The 21,872-nt window shown below is 46.6% G+C and overlaps 1 protein-coding gene across 3 annotated transcripts in view; it reads left to right on the top strand.

The window, feature by feature from the left end:
- mmp17a (matrix metallopeptidase 17a) overlaps positions 1-21,872 on the top strand; it is an 85,619-nt gene that overhangs the window by 39,568 nt on the left and 24,179 nt on the right. For all 3 annotated transcript variants that reach the window (XM_042060229.1, XM_042060228.1, XM_042060227.1), the window contains 3 exons: positions 8,202-8,334; positions 9,367-9,502; positions 16,857-17,143. In XM_042060229.1, the coding sequence (XP_041916163.1) occupies positions 8,202-8,334; positions 9,367-9,502; positions 16,857-17,143 (556 nt within the window). The remainder of the gene's footprint in view (positions 1-8,201; positions 8,335-9,366; positions 9,503-16,856; positions 17,144-21,872) is intronic.

Raw genomic sequence — 21,872 nt, 5'->3', positions numbered from 1 at the left:
TTCTCCTCTCTATGACTTCCTCTAGCTTCTCTGAGCCCCGGGAGCAAACGCTGCACAAGGATAACAGAAGCATTATTTTAAGAGGAGAGAGAGAAAAGACCGGAAAAAATAGATCCACACCCTCAGGGCATGATTGTGTGTGCACACACTTATTCACACACACACACACACACATATGCAAACTCATACACAGACACACACACACATACACACACACATACACACACATATGCAAACTCATACACAGACACACACACACACATACACACACACACACACACACACACACAAACACACACACATACAAACACTGCATTCCGAAACAGAAAAGCATCAGAAGATGTGGAAATAAAGGGCAGGAGTTCCCAAAAGATGACCAAGCACGGTCTCCTCTTCAACATTCAACACACACTCAACCCAGTATTCTCTTCTCGTTGATAGAACTCAATTGATCTAGCTGATAACAACAACAGCATTGCTCTAAGGCCATAACTTTTGCATCAAAAGGATTTGACCTGTTTCGGTGCCTTTCTTGCCTTTCTTTCTCAATTATTTTCCATGTGTACTGTCGAAGGAGTAAAAAATTTTACATGAAGTTGAGGCTGTATGTAGTTCTCAGCCGCTCATAGAAACAATCGTTTGGAAATCCCTGCCATAGAGAGCTCACATATACAGCTATTTTTACTTATTCATCTGAAATCTTTGCTCATCTTATTGAAGACATATATATGCTGGATCCAAATAATAATAATCTCCTCGTAATCCTATTTTTCTGTCAATGTTTGTGTATGTTTGTCGATTTTTGTTTGTTTATTTTCAAGAGATTAATATATATATATATATATATATATATATATATACATAAACACTATATGATAAAGTGATGTAGGTCTCCAAATGGCAGGAGATGCTAAGGTGGTGTGTGTTGTGCCTGTGTGCGTGTGTGTGTGTGTATGTGTGTGTGCGTGTGTGTGTGTGTAGAGTGTGTGTTGGGTTTTGGGGGAGTGCCTGACGGCTGTTGAGGTGAGTGTGGATCCACTCTGGTCTGGTCTGGAGTCTGGACATACTCTACTGCTTACTGAGGGCTCATCCTCCACTTCTTAAGGCAGACACAGACGACTCATCGATCATCCGCCTACTCACTCACTCACTCACCCACCCACCCACCCACCCACTCACTCACACACACACACATTTCACACATGCACAGATTACTCACAGTAACACTCACACTCTCATACACTTGCATGTGCATTCACATGCATTCTGTTATCTACTCTTAAATGCATCTCTCTCTTTCTCTCTTTCTCCCTCTCTCTCTATTGCACACACACACACACTCACACACACACACTCAGATGCTTACTCACAGTCGCATACATATTCACACACTTATCCGCATGTGCATTCCGATGTATTTTCACTCCTAAACACATATGCATCTCTTTCTCTCTCTCTCTCTCTCTCTCTCTCTTCCTCTCTCTCTATCACACATATACACACACACACACAATCAGAAGCTTACTCACAGTCACATACATACTCACAAACTTATCTGCATGTGCATTCCCATGTATTTTCACTCCTAAACACATTCAAAAATACACACACAAACACAAACACACACACATTCTCTCTTTCGCACTCTCTTTCTCTCTCTCTCTCTCTACCCCACATACACACACACACACCTGCTCTCTATCCTCAGAGTCTGTCACCACACAGTCCTTGTGACAGGCACTCTCTTTATGTTCCTCCTGTGGGGATTATCAGTAAAAGCAGGGTGCCAAAGAGTCAGACGCTTAGGGGATACATGACTGCTATGCCACTAGCTGCTATCCGAACAGTAGTTAACAGTGTGCTATCCTGCCGGTCTAGGGCTGGAGAATGGCCAGGTCTATCTATCTGCCTATGTGTACCTATTATTATGTATATTAGAGGGTGTAACGATACACAAAGTCTAAAAAATGCAGTAAACGCAGTAAATGCAGTAAATGCAGTAAAATGCAGTGTCGCAACTTTAGAGGAAATGGTTAAGTAGAACAATCATTTTGTGATTTACATGTCTCAACGTGAATTGTGAAATGAAAGAAATTAGCTTTGTTGCATTGAGAGCTAAGGGGGTATATCTGTAAGGATATGTATATACATAAATGTAAGTATACACAAAAATTAATTAGGCATATATATACTAGCAGTTGACATGGTATATAAGTATATAAGTATAAGTATATATACTCTTTTGATCCTGTGAGGGAAATTTGGTCTCTGCATTTATCCCAATCCGTGAATTAGTGAAACACACTCAGCACACAGTGAACACACAGTGAAGTGAAGCACACAGTGAGCTGTCTGCTACAGTGGCGCTCGGGGAGCAGTGAGGGGTTCGGTGCCTTGCTCAAGGGCACTTCAGCCGTTCCTACTGGTCAGGGTTCAAACTGGCAACCCTCCGGTTACAAGTCCGAAGCGCTAACCAGTAGGCCACGGCTGCCCACACTGCTGGCACACTGCTGGCTTGTGTGGTTTGTTATGTGCTGGACGATGTTGTTGTTTTGGTTTGAGAGGAAGCTGAGGTGTGGTCTAATAAGGGGGTACTCTGTCTGGCTCTTGACAGCATGGCTGGATGTGGATGCATCCCAACCCCCCACCCCGCACACAAGCACACACACACACACACACACACACACACACACACACACACAACCCCCTGGTCATGAGTGAAATACACCAGGGCACACTGGGAACTTTTTTCCGCTCCATTGTTTTGGTATGTGGAATGAGGACTTGTTGGAGTGCCATCCCCACGAGGCTTGTCAGCGATGCCTGCTGGCGTGAAGGTTGCTGCGGGGGGTGCGCTCAAGCCAGTCCACCCGCCTGTCAAGGACAGCATCCGTGTGTGAAGGCAAAGATGCTTATTAGTGCGGCTACAACATGCCACAGAAAAAACGCATGTGCACGCACGCACGCACACACATACACATGCACACACACACACACACACACACACACACACACACAAACACACACACACACAAACACACACACACACAAACACACACACATAAATATTTGTCTCAGTGAGCAGACACGTATGCATGGCCCCTGTTCTAGCATGTCGAGCGGTGTCATGCCTTAAGATATGCTTCCTACTGGCCTTGAACGTCTCTTGAATTTCAGATTCCATTTCAGTTGTGTTATTGGCTAGGTATACATCAGACCTGCACATGCATATGCACACACACACACACACACACCCCTGTTGTCAGGCTGATTGGGAACAGGCCGCAGGGTCCTCAACACCGGCCTCACCTTGTACATGACTGGAGTCCAATCAGAGCTGAGATTGGGTATTGGCAGGAGATATGAACTGGCAGTGCTGTCAGACTCTCGTGGGCAACTGTAGGGATACTAATAGGGAGTTCTATCTCTATGGGCTCGTAATCTCAAAGGAACTGTTATACTCCATCTCACTTTGAAGTGTCTGTGTCTCTCTCTCTCTCAGTCTCTATCTCTACATCTCTCCATCTCTTTCCGCATCTTTTTCCCTGTCACACACGCGCACACACACACACACACACACACACACACACACACACATACTGTATGCGCACACACAGACACACACACAAACAAACAAACACACGCACACACACACACACAAACAAACACACGCACACAGACACACACACATACACATACACAGACACAAACAAACAGACACACACACACACACACACACACACACACACACACACACACATACACGCATACACGCATAATATAATACATAGCAAAGCCTACCAGGGAAATGTCAGGGAATGATAAGGTCTGGCAGTACACTTATACCACCTTCTGCAATGCACTGTGTGTGTGTGTGTGTGTGTGTGTGTGTGTGTGTGTGTGTGCATGCGTGCGTGCGCACATTTACATTGCTTTTGTGGTTTTGGCAGTGAGTCTAGGCACACAATTTTATCAATTTGTGTTGAAATTACCATTTCTGTGTGTGTGTGTGTGTGTGTGTGTGTGTGAGTGAGAGAGAGAGAGAGAGAGAGAGAGTCATAGAGACCGAGAAAGCCAGAGAGAGATCGTCTGTGTGTATGCACGCATGCGAGTGTGTACGTGAGCGTGCATGTTAGTGTATGTGTTAGCTTGCCTGAGGCGTCTCCCCTGCTCCTCCACTGAACTGGGGTCCCATCAGATGCTCTCTCTCTCTCGTTCCCAGCGTGCCTCATCAGACCTGCTTCTCTTCCCACCTTTGATCAAGCCAGCCCCCTGCACAGCTGCCCCTCAGACCTCAGACCACTCCAGCCCTGTCGGCGCCACTGGTTGGCTGAGACGGCAATAATGTAATATTGATATTCTGGATCCAGACATGGCTAGCAAGTAACTGATAGAGAGAGCATGGGAGGGAAAAGGAGGGAGGGGAGAGAGAGAGGGAGAGAGGGAGAAAAAGAAATGGGTGAAAGACAAAAGGGAGACCTAAAGTGAGAGAGACGGTGAGAGAGAGGGAGAGAAACGCAGTGGTGTGACGAGAGAGGGTATTTATCTGGACTTGATTGCATCTTGGGGACAGCGGTGGAGAGGAGAAGGGTGCGTGGCGGGGCACAGTAAGTCTTCATGCATCAATTTCCCAGCCAATAGGGGGATGAGTTCACACAAACAGAGTTAGCACTGTGCACACACACACACACACACACACACACACACACACACACACACACACACACACACACACATACAGACACCCACAGACACCCAGACACAGACACAGACACACACACACACACACACACAGACACAGACACAGACACAGACACAGACACAGACACACACACACACACACACACACACACACACACACACACCAGAGACTTAAATTCTAAATTACAACTGCAGAGGCTCGGGGTTGCAGCAGAAAACGGTGCTACAGATAGAGAGAAATGATAGAGAGTTAAAAAACCTGCTCCTCCATCCCCAGGACAGGAAACCATGAAACAGTATAGTGTTATTTTGCTGCTCCTCTTCACACACACACACACACACACACACACACACACATGCACGCACACACATGCACGCACACACATGCACGCACACAGAGGTACTATCTGCTTTCCCATTCAACTCAGTAGGCTGAGACAATTTGTATGTTCACAAAGTGCCCAGCTGTGTCAGGGTATTTGTGAGTGAGTGTGTTAGTGTTAATGTGTGTGTGTGTGTGTGTGTGTGTGTGTGTGTGTGTGTGTGTGTGTGTGTGTGTGTGTGTGTGTGTGTGTGTGTGTGTATATGTATGTGCGTGTGTGTGTGGGTTTATGCATGCACGCATGTGTGTGTGAGAGAGAGAGAGTGTGCGTGTATACACAGTGTGTTTGGAAACGGGCCAATGTTTGGAGACTGCTGATACTCTTGCTGCCCTTGGTGGTATTATGTCATGTAATCTATGACAGATGCCATCTCTCCTCTATTCCCCTCTACCGTTGTGACGCCCGCCGAGCGACAGCCAGACAGCCGGAGAACAGCGATTGGGCCCGGGTTTGTCTCCTGGACAGGTCCCACCTCCGCACCCCACACACCCTCCGCTCTTTGCCTATTGTTCTCCTGCCTCGCGTCACTGCGCTGCTGTCGACTCCTCTGCTTTCCTCCTCCACCGCGTTCTGAGTTCTCCTCCGCCGAAGGAGCTCCCTGAGCACCAAGGCAAATAAACTACCAGCTGACGGAGAGGCATTTGCTTGCAGCTCAGAAGATGGTATACAGTATGCGTTACATCACCAGCTTAGCATCTTTGGCTTGATTTTGCACCAGTTATAGGCCTGGTGTATAGTCCTGGTGTTTATAGGCCTGGTGTATAGTCCTGGTGTTTATAGGCCTGGTGTATAGTCCCGCTTCTGTGTCCCGCGCACGCGGCACGTGATGAGAGTTGCGTCATCAAGGCGGCATGCTGAGGAGTGTCGTGTGCAATCACGCAAGTCTTCACAATCACGCAAATGTGCACGGAGTACAGGAAGTTTGCTTTTGTTTGCTTTTGTTTATGTAAAGCACATTGAATGACCTCTGGGTATGAAATGCGCTTTATAAATAAAGTTGACTTGACTTGACTACAGTGGGTTAGCGCCAGTGGACTGGGAAACGGATACAGGCACAGAGGTCTTGTTGCTGGCGGGACAGTTGAAGGACTTTCATTGAGGAAATGTTTTGTTCAGTGTGTAATCTCCAGATAGTTCCAGATGTTTTTGAATTCTGGTAAATCGCATTAAGACGTTGCCTCTGGGGCATCCTGGGATCAACAGCTGAAAAAAGGGGGTCAGGTTGTAACCCATTTCTGGGGCCAGAACATTTTCAAAAATCCAATTCTACGGTAAACTTCCTATTTGTTCAACAGATGGGATAACAGCTGAACCTGAAGACTTGTTTTTATAAGGCGAAGTCATCTGAGACCCATTCAGTGAATAAAAGCCTGTCAAACGCTGGTAAAAACTCTGGTGCTCAAGGGCCAGCAGCGGCTCCTCAGACCACTACTTACCCTGAGGATGAGAGAGAGAGAGAGCTGCGGTCACAGGGATAGTGGACCCAGCCTGCGGTTTGCTTTTTCCCGAGGTGGTAAAGCTGAGTGAGTCTTTTTTTGGCACGCAGAAGTAGCAAGCTCAGCAGAAGTGCGTTAGCGGCCATAGCTGTGCTCGGCCAGTGCCAACAGCAGATTGAAACGCTGATGAGTTCGGTATCTACGGTGACCACTCCGCTCAGGGGCCAATAGGGCTGTGTCTACTTCCTCTTCTTTTCTTTTCCTTTCTCTTCAGTTCTTTTTTTCTCTCTTTTGTTTCTCACTCCCTTCTCTGGCTGTCGGCTCTTCAGGAGCTGCTTGTGGTGAAGAGACACGTTATATTGGAGTCAGGAGGTCGACGCAAATCTTGCCTCCAGTTAGCATTGGGCTATTTAATTCAAAGTCAAAGAGATGTAAAGTAAAGATCAGTGTTCCAGCTGAAAGGCAGAAAGTTGTATACAGAGAGAGAGAGTGCGCGAGTGTGTGTGTGTGTGTGTGTGTGTGTGTGTGTGTGTGTGTGTGTGTTGAGTATGTACAACATTATACTCTCCTCGTACACTTTTCTTATATAACTGTGAGGTTTCAAACGGGGCTCTAGAAAGCTGTCCTGTAGTGTTCCATGTTACATACTGTATCTCTCTCTTTCTCTCTCTCCCTCTCTCTCTCTCGCTCTCGCGCACACCCTCACCCAAAGTGTCTCAGTGGGGCTGTTGACAGCTCGCCTCTGCTTGTGGGTTCTTGGAGGGGGTGGTGGACATGGTGGTGGGTGGGGCTGGTTGGGGGCTGTGGCAGCAGGTGCAGGGGAGCTTGGGGTTGCTGGAGCTGGAGCACATTTCATTTGTGAGATTGCTGCGTAAGCACTGAGCAATTTGACTAATGGAATCCAGTGCTTGTTTGTCGATAGGGACGCTCCTTCTTATTGATCGGAGTTATTCCTGCATGTACATACACTCAGGCTAGCAAACACACACACTTTCGCACACATACACACACACACACACACACACTCACAAAAACTACACTCTCTCACACACACACACTCACACAAACCACACTCTCTCTCTCATACACACACAAACACACACACAAGCAATGAGGTTTGAAAAACAAGGCAGTTCACAGTTAATACATAACAATGAGAGGAAGCAGGCCACTTGAATGGATTCTTGCAGCAATATTATTGGCAGTGATTATAGACCAAACCTGGACTCCTCCAGCATTTATTCCGACCCATTCTGACGGGACTAGGGACTGCATAATAAGGACTGCGTGTGGCAGGGAAAGTTCTGCACTCGCTCAGTCTGGCCTGGCCCAAATATTCAACAGTCCTCCCCATCAGCCAGTATAGATACTGACGACAGTCCATGTGGTTGTGGGGGTTTTTTTTTGACTCCCCAAGGCAAGCAGGCAAACCAAGTGCTCTCCACTTTGCGAGACTAATGAAAAGGCTGCGGACGAATTGAGTGGAAATCGATAGCGCTATTTGTGCAGCTGCGAGACTCCTGTGGCTGTGACAATCTCCTCCAGGCTCGACTCGAGCTCATTCACCTCTGGATGTCTGTGCTCAGCTGGGTTGGACTGAAAAGCTGAATTAGTGGTGGGTTACTTACACTCGTCCACTCCCCCTTTCTCCACCCCCCCAACCCCCTTCTCTCTCTCCCAGGACTGGCTAAGCAAGTTCGGCTACCTGCCGCCCCCAGACCCCGTGACGGGGCAGCTGCAGACTAAGGAGGCGCTGACCAAAGCCATCAAAGCCATGCAGAGGTTTGGGGGCCTGGAGGAGACAGGCGTGCTGGGTGAGTGATTTTATTGAGTCTTGTAAGGTGAAGATTATTCCAAGCATGAATTGCTACAAATTGTTCCTACCTTGCAGTATGGAGGTGTGTGATGGTGCTTTCCGAAGTATATCCCCAGTATATTCCAAAATATGGTCGCACTTGCCGTGGTCAAAAACCGTATGGCTGCATACCTGCATACTTACCTGAATGAACACAAACCCCACGCTTAACAGCTAGAGCTGCCAAGCAGCTATTAGTGCTACGCTCTGGGGCATGTTTATGAGCCAGCAAACAGTTATTGTGTGCATATCCCACCTTCTGGCAGGTGCAGGACAAAAGAAAACTATACTCAATTACAAAAAATATAATGTCCGCAACACTGCTTTTGACTCCCAATTATTTAATGCACAACAGGCAACGTTTCGACCCTGCTGAGTCTTCTTCAGGCATGTTTATGAGCCCCCATGTTTATGCCCCCAGAGTGTAGCACTGTAGCTGCCTGGCAGCTCTAGCTGTTGGCTGCAGAAACTCGAGCTAGGTAGAGCCAATTGTTTTCATTTTTTCGTAGCCTACCGACAGCACTCGGTGACCTCGAGAAACAGAGATCTATGTAAAAAATCGCCGGATTCTCCTTTAAAGCCAGGCGCTGCAGTCACCTGTCTCAAGTGGGTGTGACCTCACATATCTCAAAACTGCTCGGAGCAGAGAAATATGAAACAAATATCTATTCTATACATTATCTATTCATAATCTATTTATAGTTTTTATGCAAACAGAAATGGAAAAAAAAATATTGAATCATAAATCATAGCACGTTATGGCTCCAAAAAAGTGAGTGAGTGAGTAAGGCTAATGCCTCAGATTGGGTGCTTTAACAGAGGCTGGGCCATCTGCCAGTAACCAGGGAAAGGTTTTTAAGGGAATATTAAGGACATTTAAGATTTCAAATGTCATATTTGTTTCAATAGTAATATTTCACCTATGCTTAATTTCTCTCTCTCTCTCTTTCTCTCTCTGTGCCTCAAAATCTGTGTGTGTGTGTGTGTGTAGACCAAGCTACTCTGGGCCTGATGAAGACTCCGCGATGCTCCCTGCCAGACTTATCTGCATCAGAGAGCCCCGTAGGACGGAGAAGAAGAGCTGTCACACCCCAGAACAAATGGAACAAGAGACACCTGTCCTGGAGGTGCGTGTCTGTGTGTGTGTGTCTGTGTGTGTGTGTGTGTGTGTGTGTGTGTGTGTGTGTGTGTGTGTGTGTGTGCGCGTGTGTGTGTGTGTGCGTGTGTGTGTGTGTGTGTGTGTGTGCATGTGTGTGTGTGTGAGAGAGAGAGGGAGAGCCTATGTGTCTGTGACTGAATGTGTGTGTGTGCGTGTGTGCGTGTGTGTGTGTGTGTGTGTGTGTGTGTCATAAAGAGCTTGTTTAAACCAGTAAGCAGTAAGTAGGAAAGAGACAAAGAGGAGGAAGTAGAGTGTGTATGTTTTATAGACTCCTCCACATATATATCCGGACCGTGGCTCAGGGCGCGTGGACACTTATACGATTTTCCCTCACGCTGTGCCCACATCCATACAACCTATAACTGGGAAGGCTATTTCCTGAGCTGTGGGAAACTGTGTAACTGTGTGTAAGTGTGTGTGTGTGTAAGTGTGTGTGTTTGTGTGTGTGTGGCCATATCAGGCATCAAGTGAATGAGCACAGTGTGCAGCTCGCACAGCTGTTGGGCCGCACCAGCTCCAAACCTGCATCTGAGCAGCTTGACACATCTGTTGGATATGGAGGGGACCCATGCGGAAAGGTGTGGTTATGGTTAGTGAGTCTCAGCAGCGCAGTAAGGGCCTATGGTTTTGGCTCCCATGTTTTCACATATGGACTCGCACCGCAGTAGTTTGCACCAGCCCCAAGACAAGAAAAGCGCAACCTCACGCTAACACCTGTTTTAAACAGCCTGTGTGTTAGTGTAAGCAGAGTAGAGGCCCGGGGACAGTTTTTAGAGTGCCCTTGAGATGCAGGGGCCAAAGTTTGTGTAAGTGAGTGTTATTTTGGGCTCTGTTGATGAATGTGCAGGCCAGGGTTAGAGCTTTAGGAGCAACGCTGTTGGCAGTGTGCTGCCTGACCTGGTTGGGAGCAAGTGTACAGTGTGTGTATGCAGTAAAATGTGTTGTGCCGTGCTAACAGGCTGCAGTGAGTAGAGGTTCAGCACACCTCCCTCTTCTTTCTGTATGACTTCTCACCTTTCATTTTTAGTTCCGTAACTCTGCCCTCTGGCCCCTCACCGCCATGTTCTATTCTCTCTCATTTTCTTCTCACACTCTTTCTGCCACACTCTCTAGCTCCACCTCTTTGATAGCATTCAACCTTCATCTTTTTTTTTCTCTCGCTGTCAAAGCACCCCATCTGTTGGTCACTCCACTCTTTTCTTTCTTCTTCCTCACTCCCTTCATCTATCTCTACCTCCCTCACTTCTTCTTCCTTCCTTCCCTCCTCTCTATCTGCATGCCTTCGCTCAGCTCTGAGCTGTCAATCACATTCCTCACAGTTGTATACATATCCCTGCTCCTCTCTCTCTCTCTCTCTCTCTCTCTCTCTCTCTCTATTGTGTCTCTCTCTCCCCCTCTTTTTCTTCCTCCTTCTCTCCCTTTTCTGAATTACTGAATATCCGAGCGCATGCCATGCCATGCCTCTCTGCTTTCATACCCGTATTGATCTGTAGAGCAATGCTGCCAAGCTTCATTCATCCTCTGCTAGCCTTCTCGTCCAGCCCTTATTTCTAGCATGCTGAAAACTGCCAGAGGAACAACTCGCCACCTGCAGGTACAGTATACACAAGCGGCCTCTCCAGTGTGGACCGCTGCCTTGATCAACACGACTGACTGTTAGCGAGATACAAAAAGCAGTGTTGAAAACAATTATTGCGTCTACTGAGTTTTGCAGTACGGAAAGTTAAAAAAAATCCCTGGGTTATAAGAGTACAACTAAAAATCAATGCTCGCAATGTGGAGAAGTCTTCTACGCGTCGATTGACTGTCACCGCCTGTGTTCCAGTGGCTACTTTGGTGCCTTTGAAACTCATTTTGGCAAACATTTGCCCCCAGGAGTCCTATTTCAGTGCAGGTAGCAACCACTCTTCACCTTGAGGGAGTATTTGAGATGAGCCTTGGAAAGGGCCTTTGGCTGGGGCTTACGATTGGCCACTCTTCAGATTGGCACAATCAAGGAGGGGTGTGTGTGTGTGTGGATGGGGCCATCGTGTCCTGAGGTGGATGAGGACACCGAGGTGAATCTCCAACCCTCTTGTCCGGCCTCGGTGAGGGGTGTGAGGCCAACAGCCTGTAATAGCCTCGATAATGGTGTGCTTTAAGAATTCCGATAAAGTGTTTTGGTGGGGAGGAGCCGTCTGTAGCAGTGGAGCGTGACAGGTGTGAAATGGTAAAAGGGACAGAAGAAGAGTGCAGAAAAGGGAGCAAAGGAGGTGGAAGAGGGGAAAGTAGAGAGGTGAGGAAAGAAGAGGTGGAAAGTGGAAGGTGCAAGGTTCAGACAAAAAGGAGATGCGGAGAGTGAGAGAGAGCGAGAGAGAGAGAGAATCTGCTGAAGTGTTTCTCCTGGGCCCACTCCTCCGATTGCTGGTTCTGCCTCTGCCAGACAGGCTAACAAGGCTTAATCGAACAAAGGGAAATGCAGACATCCTCTAGAGATCATCTTGAGATTACTGTCTCATTCATTAGAGTAATGTATTGACTCGTGCATGTTCTCGGGATAAACACTTAATGCACTGAGTATTCGTTCATTCTTTGGCACGAGACAAGTTCAGCATTGGATTCCGCATCGCCAAAGAATACGCAATTAACTTTAATTATTTCGTCTTAGTTTAACAGAAGCTGTTCTAAATTGCATTTGGAAGTTAGGGCCAGGGAATTAGGCCGCATTTTTGGTAATGGCCAAGACACTCTGATTGGTGCTCACCGGGTCACATGGGGATGGAGGCTGTGATGATTTATTGGCCGGTGAGATGGAGAGCAGGTTCAGCGGCCCAGCTGTCGAGCGATGACCCCTGGAGCAGAAGCGGGAGCGGCCGGCACATTAGTCAGGTGGAGACGGATCCCCTGCCTCGCACGTTCATTACGCCACACAGGAGACCATCCCACTGCTCGTTAGCACGCCAATTAATCACCTGAATAGATTAGCACTGATTGCCCAGGAGTGAATCTCTCCTTGCCTACTCCCCCCATCTCTCTCTCTCTCTCTCTCTCTCTCTTTCTTTCTTCCTCTCCTTTAAATCTTTTTTGTAGTGTTGCGATGCTGCATTCCTCTCTGCTTGGAGAGCTGAAGACGCGTGTAGATCATTAGTGGAAAGCAGTGACCCGGGCAAGCACAGTCACGCTGGGCAGGAGAGGAAGTGCGAGGCCATTTTCCCCTCATGTGGAAAACATCTGCGAGGATCATACATGTTATTTTTAGTGATGTTTGTTTTATTTATTTATTTATTTGAAGCAACATAATGGGCGCTTCCACATTGGTTCCAACTGCGGTTGTTTGTTCATGTGTGGAGATGTGTGAGTGGCCAACGAGACAGCCAGCTGCCAGCTGAGCGCTTTAGTTCTCCCCCCAGGGGTGTCAGTTATTAAAATACAGCGGCGTTATTGGTGTGAGTCATGAAGGGATCCCAGCATTCCCGCCCTTGCCGTGGTCCACATGACGTGCAGCTTTCTTGTGTGGGAATTGTCCTGGCGCATGAAGCCTAAAAACAGCCAATTGCCCATCAGAATCACCCAGCCCCATGTGTGTGTGTGCGTGTGCATGTGTGTGTGTGTGTGTGTGTGTTTAAGTGAGCAGTGAGCCAGGAACAATCAGTAGTAGTGTACAGTAATACTTTTCTATGGAGGCAACTGAACTGTGGGGGGTGAGCCTTGCTGTGAGATTTAAATGGTGGGGAGGAAGATGCATTTCTCTTGGCTATTTCCTCTGTGTGTTCCACCACTCCACTCCCTCTCTCTTAAAGCTGACGGCCATCACTCCTAGGGGCCGGGGTAGCCGCAGTGCTGTATAACAATTAAAAGTCAACAGAGGGAAGACAATTAACAGAATCACAGTGACAGCTGCTCAATGGGTACATCTGCTGGTGTACTGGTTTATGTATGTACAAACGTGTTGCATAAACAAGTCATATTTGTTGTTGTGCATCTGTCCTTCATGTTTTTGTATGTGTCTGCATATACAAGTGTGTGTGTGTGTGTGTGTGGGTGGGTGTGTGTGCATATATAGTAGTTCTCCATGTTTGTCTGTGTGTGTGAAGTTGTCATAGATCAGAAGCATCTCATCCTCGGAGCTCAGTGCTCCATCTGATGGCCAGTAAACCACCACCACCACCCCTCCCTCTGCCCCCTGCACCCCCAGCACTTAGTAATCCATCATGTTAAGGCACCCATCTCCCGCGGCCCCACTGGGCACATTATGGAGAAAGCGGCAGAGAAAATTGAGCTTGAAATATGTGGCCACTCCCCTCCCCTCTCTCTCTCCCCCTCATCCCTCTCTCCCTCTCTCCTCCTCTCCCTTCATTTTATGGGCTGGCACCCTCCACACTTCACAGATGACCACTCCTGAACTCAATCATACCCAAACCCACCCAAGACTGATGTCCCGGACGACTTCCTGTGTTTTGACAGCGGCATGATGGCATGCACTAAAGGTCACTCTTTGGAACGCACATAACAGGGATGATTCATTATACGATTCATTGTCTGCTTCCTGATCTAAAAGCAGGGATGTTCTTGACAGAGTAGAGTCTTCTTGTCAATGGACACAAAGTACAGGGAGGAATGACAGATGATTACATATCAGCGCATCTTCATACACATTGCAGACATATGCACACACATGCACACACACACATGCACACACAAACATATACACAAGGCCTTTTTTCTCCTCCTGATTAAACCTCGCCTGGCTGGTAATGTTGTCCCAGTCCACTTCCCATCTTCAGACAACTCTCAACAAACACGCAACAAAGCGAGGCATTTGTATAATTCATGGACACCTAGCACCTTAATATTTCACAGTGAACACGTAAGTGTGTGCGCGCACACACACACACAACACACACACACACACACACACACACACACACACACACACACACACACGTTGGATTTTTATGTACATTACATGTTTGCAGCAGCTGTGGGTGAGGAAGACAGAAACGGCAAATGCATTTTTCATTACTTAGAGCATCTTAAATAAATAGGCTATTGTATGAGCGGGTTCATCTTTAATCTATTGCAGGGTATTGAGCTTGACAGAGTGGCGCGTAATGGATCACACCTTCTGACCTCATGTCCCTGCATTGAGCCTATTATTAAAGGTTCGATGCAGTGTGCAAAGGCGGCTGAGCATTTACATAGCTGACCTTGGCTAACTGCTATTATGCACCAGCGTTGCTATGTTACCACTTTCCGTTAGGTAAGTCAGTGTCTGAACACAAGGGTGGCTGTGAATTATCAAGCAGAGTTTGCACACCCGGTGAGTGGTCTTTGAAAGTGATTCCTGCTTTACAGGAAGATGTTTTCTCCAAGGCTTGTTTGCCGTTGTGGTTTTAGTGATGAAGCTTGGGCTCAAGAAATCTTTTTTTTTTTTTTTTAAAGCATGGCTGTTTTGTTATTATCTGATTTCATTTCATTTCATTTTTTTTTTTATTATACAGGAAAATATTAAAAATAAAATTAAGGTACAGTTAAGCGGGCTTGTCTCAGTTTAAAAACTAGTTTCCCGCAGGTTGGTCCTTTTGTCCTTTTCTCAGGCCATGCCATTGAGCGGTTTGACCGCACAGTGTATGAATTAGGTGGGAGAAGTTCCCCGTTTATGGCAAGGGTCAGCATTTGCCCATGTTTAATACAGATGCACCTGTGTCCGTCTGTGTTTTTATGGCCTTACACGGTAATCATACAGCTTTTGACATACAATACAATGCCGTCAGTTGCAAATTAGGACCAGTTCATAATAGCGATGTTTGAATCTATTACTGTAATGCAGTAATGTTAAATAAGTACTGAGACTCTCTTTTCAACAGCAACATGTTTTTGTATATTTTAGCATTTTAAGATAAAGTGTAGTAGGCTAGAGTAAGCATTATAATTGAAATTAGAGTCACGCTGTGTAACGCCTTCAGTGTGCTTGGCAATATTAAACTCATGTTTATTATCTCAGCCATACGATTTGGTAAACAAATGAAACAAGTAATATACACAAGGTCAAAACACCGTCTCCACTACAGATGCATCAAGTATCAAATTCATCAAATAACTCTCACTACAGTCCAGCTTCATATGCAGGCTATGAGATTGTCATTTTTCATACCATAGCCCTACCACCTACTGTACTCGCAATCATTGAGCACACTGAACAATAAAGACCCATCGTCATTTTTAACATCATCATGAACATTCAATTTACTCCCACTTCACTATTTCTTTTCCTAGTTTTCTGACCTGTATGTCAAAACACTGACAGTTTATAGATTAACATTTCAGTGCAAACAAACATAAACAGTTCACTTGATCCTTGGGCCCAATTGTACATTGCACTTCGGATCTTATTAAACTATTCGCATTCAGACAAACGTCACGCTGCTTAGGGCCACGCTGTAAGATTGTCACACTCTTGAGTGACACCCGGCCTGCAGATTGCCACTGCTGCTGTCAGAGCAATGTTGAGTCATGCCGTTTACAGCAGGAGGTGCAGAGGGCATAGGCATGTTTATTCAAATCCAATCAGCCCAGTTAGTTATTCACAGATAGTGTGTGTGTGTGTGTGTGTGTGTGTGTGTGTGTGTGTGTGTGTGTGTGTGTGTGTGTGTGTGTGTGTGTGTTTGTGTTTGTTTGTCTGTGTGTGTGTGTGTGTGTGTGTGTTTGTTTGTTTGTCTCTGTGTTTGTGTGTGTTTGTTTGTCTGTGTGTTTGTCTGTGTGTGTGTGTGTGTGTTTGTGTGTGTGTGTGTGTGTTTGTGTTTGTTTGTCTGTGTGTTTGTCTGTGTGTGTGTGTGTGTGTGTGTGTTGTGTTGCTGTTGTTGGGTTTGAGGGGCTGGGGCAAGTGACCGAGTGGCAGGAAAGCTCTTTTTGACAGCTCGTTATGACTGTGGGCTTATTTCAGTACACTTTGATTTGGCTGACGCTGTGCCACGCTCAATCTGTCCGCACTTTTTTTTAACAGCAAGCAGTGCTTATTGACTGCTCATGAGTCTGAAAGCCAACTTTAAACTGTTGAAAATTGTGTGTGTGTGTGTGTGTGTGTGTGTGTGTGTGTGTGTGTGTGTGTGTGTGTGTGTGTGTGTGTGTGTGTGTCTATGTGTCTATGTGTCTATATATGTGTCTATAGAGTGTTTGTGTCCATATGTCCTGGTGTGTGTTTGTGTGTGTGTGTATGTATGTAAGAATGTCCATTTATGTGTGTGTGTGTGTGTGAGGGTGTGTTCTTTTGCAAGTATTTTTACCGTGGCCCATTTTCACTTGTGTGTGAGCACTCACCAGTCCTGGTTCTGACCGCTCCACAGGGTGCGGACATTCCCTAAGGAGTCTGCACTGCTGGGCCGGGACACGGTGCGGGCGCTTATGTACTATGCCCTGAAGGTGTGGAGCGACATTGCACCGCTCAACTTCCACGAGGTGGCCGGCAACGAGGCGGACATCCAGATCGACTTCACCAAGGCTGACCACAACGACGGCTACCCGTTCGACGGGCCGGGCGGGACGGTGGCACACGCCTTCTTCCCAGGTGAACGCTTTACGGCGGGGGACACACACTTTGACGACGACGAGGCCTGGACATTCAGGTCACCAGGTAATAATGAGTGTGTGTGTGTGTGTGTTGTGAGAGTGAGAGTGAGAGTGTGTATGTGACAGAGAATGAAACAGACAGGGACATCTTCTGAGTCACATAAAAATATTTTTCTAATCTATTCATGTGAGTGACGTCTTCATCATTCATTTTGTGTAGTCTGTGTGTGTGTGTGTGTGTGTGTGTGTGTGTGTGTGTGTGTGTGTGTGTGTGTGTGTGTGTGTAAGGTACTGGTCGCAGAGGCATGTCTGTGAGGAGCAGATGTTGTTATTAGCCTATTCTCTCCCCATGTCTGGTTTCTCCAGAGGGCCAGCCGGCCTCCTCCAGAAGGCCCAGGCACCAGGCTTGTGGGTGGGGCTGGGTTGGCCGTCAACCGGGGTACACAAGTTCAGAAAGCCGGAGGTCCGGATGACTCAGACTTGCCCATGCAATGAACCATGAAGCAGGGCTATGGCTAGGCTTCCAATTCACTCGCCATGTCTCCTCTCTCTCTCTCTCTCTCTCTCTCTCTTTTTCTGCCTCTCTCTCTCTTTCTCTCCATGTCTTCATCCTTCCCTCCCACTCTCCACCCTCTCTCTCTCGCTCTTCCCACACCATCTCCTCTGTTTCCCCTCTAGGCCATATGCTGCTGGACAGTACTGGACACAAATTCATTCTGGTCTAATTAAAAAATTCCCTTCAGGCCAGACAGGTGACCAGATGTTGACATGCTGTGTGTGTGTGTGTGTGTGTGTGTGTGTGTGTGTGTGTGTGTGTGTGTGAGTGTGAGTGTGAGTGTGAGTGTGAGTGTGAGTGAGTGTGTGTGTGTGTGTGTGTGTGAGTGAGTGTGTGTGTATGTGTGTGTGTGTTTTTGTTTGTGTATTATGGTTATACAAGCCCTTTGAAAGTCATGAGATGTTTACCTCAAACTGCCCTGCCCTTATCAGGGTGCATTACTATGTGTCCCCACAACCCCTCTTCTCTCTCCCTTTCTCCCTCTCTCTCTCTCTCTCTCTCTCTCTCTCTCTCTCTCACTCTCTTCTTCTTCCTCTTGCTCATCCACACATGGAGTGACCACATCTGCAAGCTGTCCCATGTCCCCTCTCAGGATGCATTATTGAGCAACACCATCTAGCACAGAGCACTTTCCATTATGGATCCCTTTTTTGGGACCATGTTTACAAATTGCTTGAGGGAAGGAGGTTTTAATAATTGCTCATGTTACCTGCCATTACTGTGTGTTGTTACACCGCACCAGCCTCTGTTCATTCTGGCCCATTGCATCCACCTCATGCTGTTCCCCACACATAAGTGTGTGTGTGTGTGTGTGTGTGTGTGTGTGTGTGTGTGTGTGTGTGTGTGTGTGTGTGTGTGTGTGTGTGTGTGTGTGTGTGTGTGTGTGACAGGCAGACAGAAAAGAGAGATAGATAGAGAGAGAGAGATAGAGAGAGAGAGAGAAAGTGAGAGAGAGAGATAAACCGTCATTTGTCTATTCCCATGTATCATTCTAAGTAGTTCTCTGGATCTGTCTAGAGAACACTACCACTATTATATGAGCATTCTGTCATTCCTTCCCTGTCTGCTGTCCAGCTTAGTCCAGTTGGCTTGGCAGTCCGGTCTGTGTGGTCCAGGCTGAGGTCACTGTGCGCTGCGCGCCAGCATACCCCACTAATATAGTATGATAAAATTCAGTTTTTTTTTTTTTAATATGATCAGTACTCTAAGTGAACCCCTCCTAATGGCCGGGGCTTTTAACAAAGACAGTTTGCTCCCATCTTGTTGTTGTTATTGTTGTTGTTTATGTGCATGTGCTCGCTCTGGGAGCGGTTGACGTGACAGGCGTGAGTGAAGTGAGCTAATTAAAGGCTGCTTAATAACGTCTGCTTCACGCTCCGCTGAAGGGATGTGTATCTGCCGCAGACAGACGAGCATGAGCACGCATATACTCATGCACACAGACAAGCACACACACACACACACATACACACACACACACACACACACACACACGCACGAAAGATTCAAGTTTTATTTGCATACTTGCACACATATGCTGAGGTCTGCCAGGTCATCACTACACAGACTTTAAAACACAAGTCTATAAAATCCTTCAAATGCAACTAATTAAACTTCATAATTTGTTTCTGTGACAGCTGTTTCAAATGGTTGTTATCTTATTATAGTCTCTGTTGTGAATATTAGTTGCAGAAAAAAGGTGGCTCATACATTTCAGGCAGAACAGAAGGCCACAACCTATACATTCTCTTTACAGTGAAAACTGTGCCTATAGACTCCTGTCATGTTAGAGTTGTCTTTGCATTGTGTCACACTGTAGATCTAAAGTCTCCAGGGGGGTTTCTGTGGAGGTGCTCATATGTTATCGCAGAGACTTATTCAAAAGGAGTTTTCAGGGCCAGCCAGCTTATACAGGCTTACAAGTGCATATTTCTGCACAGTACATGGCGTCTTCCTGACACATGCACATACACACACACACACACACACATGCACACAGACCTGCTCACCCAGACAGTTATCTCTCCAGTGAAATGTAAGCATTTAAGAAGGCAATATGCAAGGGAGAAAAAAAACGCCTCCAGGTCTGTGGTCTGCCCGAATCTCTCTCACACACTCACACACACCAGGGAGATGATATCTACTTTGATCTTGCTAAACGAGCCAACGGGTCTCTCACCTTGTGTCAACCTCCCTTAGCCCTCCCCATCTCCCATGCTGAAGTTGGGCCTTTGAAAACCTATAAGGTCAGGGCAGAGAGGAGACATGTCTCACAGGCAGACCCACGCTTGATTCGTAGACCTAATCCTTTTACTAAGCGAGGACCTTATCAGAGTGAAGAGAACTGGAGTAATTGCATTTCCCCCTTCATTCCCCCCTCCAACACCCCCCCCCCCAGAATATTTTTAAGTGTATTGTTTTTGGCAAGACCTAACAACCCTTTTCCTCCCCTTTGAGACCCGTCTGCTAACGCGCATAATTTCCACTAAATTGAAACCGGGGACGAAGTACAAGGCGTGTCTAACAACCCCTCTGTGGCACATTTTAAGTTTGGGAGGGCGGGTCTCGGGCGCTCTGACAGACAGGAGATGTGTCCAATGGAATGGCTGGAAAGTGAGTTGTTGGGGTTGGGGGGGGGGGGGGGGGGGTTGGATAAAATGGCCTTGCGGGACTGCTGTATTGTTTTGACAGCAGGCAGATTGCTTTTACTCATTATCTGCCAGCCGCTCGCCGGCTAATGCAAACTGATTAGAGCAGATGAAACAAAAGGCTCATTAAGCAGGTGTGTTTTTGATGACTTTTGCAATTTGGTGAAGCGTGTTTTTTCGCGCGCGTGTGTGTGAAAGCGTGAAAGTGTGTGCGAACTTAGCCATTCAGTAGCACACTCTTGTATGTAGGAAACCTTTTTCGTGGACTTTGTGGATCTATGATGAATTCACTGGTGTGCGTGTGTGCGTGCGTGCACTTCCAATGCAGTCCTCCACCCCACCCCCCCCCCACACACACACACACACACACACACACACACACACACACACACAAACACACACACACACACACACACACACACCACCCCATCCCCCTGGAGATCATATCTGTCAGAGCTTGAATAAGAACAAGTAGGTGATGATTTTTCATCTGCTGTTCAGACAGATTAGAGTTGACTCAGAAGTCTGTTTACTAGGGAGCTGCAGCTCTGTCAGTTCAGGGCAGGCAGACTACACAGTCTCCTGTTTTAATTCTTCTACGAGTGATTGTAATGTTCCCCTCGTCCTTTATGATAAGGTTTTATTACATAACGCTCAATCGGATTCGCGGTTCCTTTATCAACATATGTTGCGCACGGCGGCGCACAAACACCCAGCACTTCTTGATCAATGATTGAATGAATACAAAAACAAAAACTCAATATGTTCGTTCACCGTGTATTAACACCATAAACATTTAACAAATAATCTCCCCCTTTCAGTCAAAAACAGCTTTTAAACCACCCTCCCCTCCCACAGCCGGCTTGGTCCCTGCACCCTGACAAACAATCACAACAAACAATTTACACAATTTCACAACCGTTCAACGAAGACAAATAATCAGTCTCTTACAATCTCAGTCCATGTGCGGCATCCGCCTGCTTCAGAAATAAAGAAAAAAGAAAGTCTTTGCCTCACCGCAGCCTTGTTTGAGTTTACGATATTCAGGAAAATGCCCAGTCCGACGCGTTTAATCCATAAAGTGGAAAATACGATCGCGGTTTTGATTGCGCTCCAAAAACAGTCCACGTCCACCAAAAAATATGAATCCCTAAAAAATACGATTGGAAAAAAAGTAACAGCGTCTTCCCAGGTAACCTGGCCCCATTCACTCCCACCTGTCATCTCTACCTGCGGCGCTCTTTCGTTCAAAAACTTGTCAGTCTCTCTTCATTGGTCCGTCTATCAGACCAACCCCCCTCCCAGCCTACAACTTGTGTGTTTCATAAAGGGGCAGCATAACATATTTAAATACAAAGCAACATTGAAAACAAAGTCAATAACATTTCATTGCTCATGGTTTCAGCTTCTAGTTCATTTTAAAAATGACAAATCTTTAGTTTGTGGATTTGTTACATGATGCTCTGTTGAAGGAAATGAATGGCAATGTCTGTCACACATGCACCGTATGTTTAGTATGAATATTCTTTAAAGTCCTTGCCTGAAAGCTCCTTCCATCCTTAATGCAAAAATTTGGAGTGCAAATTTGG

Source organism: Alosa sapidissima, chromosome 13 (genome assembly GCF_018492685.1).
Source record: "Alosa sapidissima isolate fAloSap1 chromosome 13, fAloSap1.pri, whole genome shotgun sequence".
Lineage (NCBI taxonomy): Eukaryota > Metazoa > Chordata > Actinopteri > Clupeiformes > Clupeidae > Alosa > Alosa sapidissima.
This window is presented reverse-complemented; position numbering and strand designations above follow the sequence as displayed.